Raw genomic sequence first — 7,633 nt, 5'->3', positions numbered from 1 at the left:
ATTTTACTAATATTATTTAAATGAATTTTAATTCAAACTACATTTTTATTATTGAACATGCTCATTTTTCAACATAATATATTTTTAGATGTGCAAAAATATGCATTTGGTAAAAAGATTATATAGTACAAAACTATATCCATATGTCTTATTTACATAAAACAAGGGGTTTTAATAAATAATATAGACAGGATATTAATTCTGAAAAATATTATGTTCCTTTTTCAACATTTTATTGTATACAGTAAGGATCAATGAATATATATATAATATTGACAGATAAAGAGAAATCACTTATATGTCTTTGTGTTAGTAGTAACTTACCAGAAGAAAACGGAGCCTGTATTTCCTGCCGTTTCTCCATCTTATTATAATAATATTATAAATAGTATTAAAGTAAATTTATCATTATAATATCATTTCACGAAAACACATGAACTGTATAAGTCTAACGTAGGAAAATTAGTAAAACAGTTTATAAACAAGAAGTATAACACAGGAACAATACTTTAAATTCACTATTGAAGAAGACAACAACGGTAATGCATGCAGTATTTCACACTCTAATAAGGGCGACATACACACTTTGTTGCCAAAGGAAGCCGTATTGACAGGTGAACACTCGACTTAATTGTTTTGCTTATTAAAAGGTATTTTTCTTAATATCGAAAAAGACACGTACCCAAAATGTAATAATCTTTATAATTTCATTAATATTACACGCGGTTTATTATATTTAGCTCCTTCATAGGAAAACAAAATGTTGTATCTACCAATCTGTATCATACAGTCAAGGCACGTCGACCATTTTGTACTAGCCGAACTATAGCAGTAAGAAATTGTAGAGATGTAGTAACGCACGAATCGTCTGGTGAAAACAATATTATTAGGCGCGTAATTGAAACTTATTAACGCATATTATATTTATCGGAAGTTGGAAATTATCTTGAGCACAAAAAAGTGAAATTTTTAGTTGTAAAAGTGCACTGCATTTTATTTTATTAGGCATTCTCAAATATTTGTTGATGTCATTAATATTTCGGACTTAGTGACATATTTACTTCAGTAACTTTCAAGGATTAACATTTTATAAAAAAATAAATATCATTCAAAATGCCTTTTGAAGTGGTTCTATGTACATAAGCACGGACGAAGTACAGAATAGACCTAGGATCTTATGAGATTAGACGTTACGTGTTCTGATATACCGGTAGTGAAAAAAATCAGTTTTTGTTATGCCATTTACAATTTAGAGCGGTGAATTTAGAAATTGTATTTCATCCAACCACCAAAGTCGGCAAAGTCAGTTGATGTAAGAAAAATCTCTTTTGTTTCATTTCAATATAGTTATGTCACTGCAGATTATAAATATTATACACTCAGGAGCATCGATCTTTGCCGAATCTCTAGAACTAACACAAATGCAGCAGCGGTGATCCTATGTGAAATGGCGTACAATGTGCAAATGAAATGCGCGAAAATCATTCTAGCATTAGCCTTCTAACAGTTCACATCAAAACGGCTGCAGCGTTTATTTGGCGTCGGTAAATTAGTAACTGATATACTAACATTCTAGTCTATATTATCGCAAATGTGATATAAAATGGACTTATCGCCTAATGCACTTTTCTTGTCCACGACCGGGGGGCTCTAGAGCCCCCTTATCATTTTCGTGTCACTTCCAACGTTACCGATTCAGCATAGAATAAGATTATAACATTAATAGTAGTTGGAATTAGAACCAAATGTAAATACGAAATTATGAAATTACAAATAAAGTATGGAACAGGATATCTTATAATTTATAAGATATCAATAGATAAGATAAGCAATATAAACATATTGCTTTATTTCATTCTCAACGCTATGTTCTTGCAATTTTCGAAGTTTTGTGGCATGTCTGAAAAGTGATTGACTTATATTACTTGCTGATTCCGAAAAAATTTCGAACGTTTGAGAAATGGTCGACTTGCACTACTTGTTCCACTTACGAACATTTTCTGAAATATGTATCTCGAATTTAATAAGTAGTGCAAGTCAACCATTTCTCAGAATTCAAGTTTTCAAAATCAGTAAGTAGTGTAAGTCAATTTATTTTCTGTCATTTTCACGCAAATTTCTACGTTTTTCGCTCGAATTTCGGGATTTTTATGATCTTTTAGATTTTTACGTGTTCCTAACGTTATCCGCACTTAGTTTATTTAATTTCATAATTGAATATTGTTTGAAGAATTAGTGTTTTGCAAAAGGAAGTGGATGTGGTGTGAGGGAGAAATAAATAGACTGTAAAATGCTGTAAAACAATACTGGTATATTGTAACCTTTTGCAAAATACACTTTGTACAGTTATTTTACAATAAATAATTGATTTTTTGATAAATAATTGCATTTCTTCATTTCTTCTGATGTCCAAGTCCTTTCCTTGATTCCTGTGGTGGCCTGAAAGTTCCATCTGTAATTCACTCAAAAAGAATATCAATTCTTCAATTTTCAATAAAAGTTATAAACAATTTCTAACTAATTCTACTGCATGCAATTGTTAGTTTAATTTAATATAATAATTGTATTGTTTAAACAAATGCTGTGTTGCATGCAATGTTGTTATTACGACATACAAATCATGAAAATGAGGAAATATAACTACAAATAATGTAACATAGAATGCACACTTCTGTTAAAAAAAAAGACATTGCCACGGTGATTGAAGTGCAACAGAATTGAAATTATTTATTATCAAAATACTAATATCAAAAGGACATTCGCGCATTTCACTTGCGCATCGTACGCCATTTCACATAAAACCATCGCCGCGGTGTGTTGGGTTAGTTCTAGGGATTCGGCAAAGTCGATGCGATGCCTTTAGTGTACATACACAATTGCAATATAGATAGATGAATTCGCAATGATGTTTCAAGTCTGATTTTGAATTCGCGTTGAACTAATTAACATACATCAGTAACTTCAAAATAATCGTTTTCATTATAGATTATCATACTAATAATTTTTTATACATTAAATATATTTTAAAATTGTTTTAGAGATACATAATGTTTTAAAACTGTACACATAAAGTATGTCTTTTTTTATAATTTTAAATGATACAATTTCTATACTTACGGTAATATAAACAGTCAAAATAATTTAATATACTTAAATGTAACATATTACTTTCATTATGTTAGTGGATTTCTTTGTTAGGAACTATAAAAGTTATAAAGTAACTTCAAATTTAGGTGTTTGGCCGTACTGAAAGATCTGGTCAAAGCACTGTACGAACATCATAAGCATGAAAGTGTCAATGCGAAGAACTGTCAAAACTTAGAAAATGACACTGTTTTAAAACGAACTTATACTTAATTAAAATAAAGAATTGTCATCAAAGGATAGAAGTAATAAGATTTAAAATTTACGTAAAAGGAATATCATATTCCACATTATTTATCATTGTTTACTTCAATTTTGAAAGAGTATATATATATGGGTGGTGTGTATATATATGTACCTACAAGAGTATTATAAATCCGGAATATCATTTAAATTTTGTCAAGTTATAATATTCTCCATGTAGATTATTCTATATTTTTAATGATATTACTTGTGCGGTATTATGAAGGTATACAATGGAGGTTTCAGAGATAAGAAACCTTGTTAGAGATTTGGATTTAACCCTACAACCTCATATTGCTCCACGATATAAAACTTGGCTTCCTCTTGTTACACAACAGGTAATTATTCACATAAAATTATTATGTTCTTAGTTTTTTTAAATTTCATATATTATAAATTTATAATGACAATTAGTGGTGATATATTTAAATGTACAAAATTGTTATCATAAAAGTTATCAAGATCAATGATGTTATATTTTATTCTATTCATAATCCAAGTTATTTGGAGAAATAACAGTATTATTTATGTATATTACTAAGTTTTATGCATATACTAATTTATTTCATGACATATATAATTTTCAGTTAAGGCTTAGAAATCTTATACAGATAATAGGATGTAATCTAAAAACAAATGTAAATAACGAAGTTTGTTGGTTTTACTACACATTACATAGAACAAGTGTGTCTTCTCCTTTATATACAAGTGAAATAATTGAAAATGCAAATCCAAGATGGTCAAGTCTCGAAATACCAATTATACATACCACAGGCTACTCTACTGCCAGTGGTGAGCTTTGTAGTCTGTTAGTACCTTAAATGTAATCATGTGTTCATAGGTACATCTAAGATTAAGACTTTCTATTTAAGTCTATTATATGTTGTCTTAATTTGTTATTCTGTTTAAATTTATAATATACTAAACATATAAAAGGAATATTGTACATTTTTTTGACAGAAGTCATTGTAAGACTGTGGAAAAGGACAAATATCGATAATATAATGACAGATGTGATTGTATTTACTTGGGGCATATCATTCACTGGCCTGGCATACATTGGACCAAAGTTGCCAAATAATTTACAAACTATTTTGATGGAAAATTCTTTAATTTTTCAATTTCATGGTGGTTACTTTACACCAGTATATTGTTTTGTTGAAGCCCCTGAATTAAAAAGGTATCTACATATAAAAGTCAATACATCTGAAATAAAAGATAGTTACACTGTGAGTAAACTGAGCAGCTTAAGAAATAAAATGCAAGCACTAAAACAGCAAACAGAATCAGTGCAAACACTTCAAATGCGTATTGCTTCTGGAGATAATTTTCAAACTCCAAAATATCCACAGTCTTCATTGAATAGATTATTTCAACCACGTAAAGTAAATAAAGAGAAAAAAGCTGAGATATTAAAAATGCGCAAAGAATTAGAGATGGCAAAATTTAGAATAAAATTGTTGGAACAAGAAAGAGTAAGAAAAATTGGAGAACTAAGAATGTTAAATCAGATGCATTCTAATATTATGGAAGAAAATCAAGATTATGGTATATGTTATAAAATTATAGTGTGTGTGTGTATATATATACACACACACACACAATATATATATATTGTAATTTAAGCAAAATAATTTAAAGCATTCATTTAAATTATAGGTTCAAATTTAATGGAAAAATATAGAGAACTTAATAAAGATATTGAAAGATTACATGATTGGCGACAAAATCAACTGGATACAAGAGAAACATATGTACAATTGAGTAGTCAACTTGCTCATAGAAGAAGGCAATTAATTTCAGAATTAAGCTTAATATATCCTATTTCTCAGGAGATTATAGTCATAATTTAATTTTCAACACATTCTTATGGAACAGGATGGAAATGGAAAATTTAGAATACATGATGTTCATTTACCTGATAGTGAGGACTTAGAATTATCAAATGATACTGAAGTTGCTGTAGCATTGGGATTTGTTGCACATACTACACAAATGATAGCCAATTTTCTTAATATACCCACTAGATATCCTATTATACATTATGGATCACGTAGTAAAGTTATAGACCATATTACAGAAAATCTACCTGATAATGAAAGACAGTAAGTATTTCACTTTTATTCATTTTTTAAATTTTTACTGACTTAATTATATTTTTTTCAGATTTCCACTATTTGCTCGAAGTAAAGATAAGTTACAATTTCGTTATGCTGTTTATTTACTAAATAAAAATGTAGCTCAATTAAGGTGGTATTGTGGCCTTCCAACAATGGACTTAAGAGCAACACTTTCAAATCTTGCTACTTTCATAAATATTAAACCAAATCAATCACAGTATGTTACATTATTGTTTTAATTAAATGAGGTTTTGCAAAATGTTTTTTAATTATAAAATTGCTTCTTTGTTGTAGTTTGGATAATTCAAAACGAACATATTCTACTTCATCTTTGGATATTGAAATTGGAAATAATAAACAAAGTGTAACACCACCAATACAAAAAATAATTTTCGAAAAATGTCATCGATCTTCGCGATCTATGAGTCAATTCAAGAGTATAAAATCTTCTCTTGGTTCCTCTCTAGATCAAGGGTTAGATAAGCCTGTACAGTCCCTTGTTTTAGGCAGTCAATCAAAACGTATTTGTAAATCAGAAGAAAGTGCCATAGACAATAAGGCATTGGTACTAGCAAAAGATAGGTCAAGTAATAGTAGTAATGAAACTTTAAATAACGCTATTTTAAGTAACATAAGCAGTACAAATGTTGAAAACAGTTTTCAAATAAATAATGAAGTTACTATAGAGAGTAATATTGAAATTATGATACCGACATCAGTTTCTAAACGAACTAATGTTACGGATAGCATCGAAGGTTCGGTAAGCGTAAGGGATAGAAGTTCAAATTCTATAAGTAGTTGTGAAATGGCATTGAATAGTAGTCAAAATGGGGACGATAGTTCAATTGATAATAACGTAACAAAAAGAGATGAAACTGGAGAATGTATTTCAGTTACTAATGAAGTCATAATAAATGTCAATCATGTTATAGACAATGCTTTAAAAAATGAGAAGCATAATAAAGATTATCATATCGAAAATGAAGTTCTACAAGATTACAGTAGTCCTAGACAGATAATGGCAGCTAGTGAAAAAAATTATAATGTTCATGAACTTACAGCTGCTGCTACAGAAACGTCAACATATAAGGAACATTTTGCTAAATCATGTTTGTCTTTAAATGATATAATGTCTTGTACTTACGAAGAAGCAGAAAAGAAACAAAGAACAAGTTCTATCTGTAGTTATCCAGAAGAGTATCTTTCATCAAAAGATATTACGTCACAAAAGCGATATAATTCTGACTTGAAGTAAGTATACATTAAAATAAACGTATAATAAAGAAACAAATAAGTAAATAAATGATCATATATGCACATATATATATCAATTATTAAATAATCGCTACTTTTATGTAGAAAAGATGGAGCGGATTCCTTGCATTCGAGAAATTGGTGTCGCAATGATGCGAACAGAGAATCAATGGTATTTACATAAAAATTTCTATTAAAGTATTATTTGTTATTATCATAATTATTTTTATGATTCTAGTTGGAAACGGGATTGATACAAGCAGCGCAGAAATCAGATTGTTATTCCTATGACGAAACAAACAAATGTGACTTTCAAGCATCAAGTGAATATATAGACATTATTAGACGTAGTTCAGAAAATGTATATGCACGCACGGAAGCTTTAGCTAATAAGAAAACTAGTTTTAAAGTTATGAAACCACGATTGTAATATTTGCATTCTAGAATACAAGAAAGCGCTGTAACTGTTCTACTAGTTAATATATAATTGCACCAGACCCAACAAAAATACAGTGCATGTCATATAGAAAAAATTAAATTGATATGAATTCTACTACTACGTGAAAGTCGAAAATAGAGAGGACTTATATATTTCTTTTTAAGTACCAAAATATAAAAGTTTCCACTTATTTAATATGTAGGCAATTGTTTACTTTGTTAAATAAAAGATAAAAATATTAATTTGTTGATTATGTTAAAAAAAGACAGTTACAAATTTATATTTTATTTTATCAATTTCCAAATTCATTAAAAATTTAAGATACAATGTGTATTTTAGATACTATTATTTATGTCTAATAAATTGAAGTATACACGTATGTCATTTGAATCTTTTTATGCATGTGTGCGCGCGAGCGCGTGTGCAATGTATG

The 7,633-nt window shown here is 28.8% G+C and overlaps 2 protein-coding genes across 2 annotated transcripts in view; one reads left to right on the top strand and one right to left on the bottom strand.

Annotated features, from left to right (window-relative positions):
* Nucleotides 1-364, bottom strand: part of LOC108570533 (rho guanine nucleotide exchange factor 18-like) — an 11,924-nt gene extending 11,560 nt beyond the window's left edge. Inside the window, exon 1 of the mRNA XM_017932404.1 lies at nucleotides 325-364. Within this exon, the coding sequence (XP_017787893.1) occupies nucleotides 325-364 (40 nt within the window). The remainder of the gene's footprint in view (nucleotides 1-324) is intronic.
* Nucleotides 365-3,620: 3,256 nt separating this feature from the next.
* Nucleotides 3,621-7,306, top strand: LOC108570547 (UV radiation resistance associated protein). The gene is made up of 9 exons (XM_017932421.1): nucleotides 3,621-3,725; nucleotides 3,975-4,179; nucleotides 4,348-4,935; nucleotides 5,047-5,228; nucleotides 5,266-5,492; nucleotides 5,554-5,724; nucleotides 5,802-6,758; nucleotides 6,867-6,933; nucleotides 7,000-7,306. Exons 1-9 carry the CDS (start codon nucleotides 3,621-3,623, stop codon nucleotides 7,189-7,191), a joined length of 2,694 nt encoding a protein of 897 aa, XP_017787910.1. The 3' UTR covers nucleotides 7,192-7,306.
* The last annotated feature ends 327 nt before the right edge of the window (nucleotides 7,307-7,633 follow it).

This window comes from Habropoda laboriosa, unplaced genomic scaffold (assembly GCF_001263275.1).
Source record: "Habropoda laboriosa isolate 0110345459 unplaced genomic scaffold, ASM126327v1 scaffold61, whole genome shotgun sequence".
Lineage (NCBI taxonomy): Eukaryota > Metazoa > Arthropoda > Insecta > Hymenoptera > Apidae > Habropoda > Habropoda laboriosa.
Note: the sequence above shows the minus strand (reverse complement) of the source record. Positions and strands in the feature narration are given on the sequence as shown.

Coding starts and splice junctions, on each gene's coding strand:
- LOC108570547 (XM_017932421.1), top strand. CDS start 3,621: ATGGAGGTTTCAGAGATAAGAAACCTTGTTAGAGATTTGGATTTAACC. Junction 6,759..6,866: donor CGATATAATTCTGACTTGAA/GTAAGTATACAT, acceptor ACTTTTATGTAG/AAAAGATGGAGCGGATTCCT. Junction 6,934..6,999: donor ATGCGAACAGAGAATCAATG/GTATTTACATAA, acceptor TTATGATTCTAG/TTGGAAACGGGATTGATACA.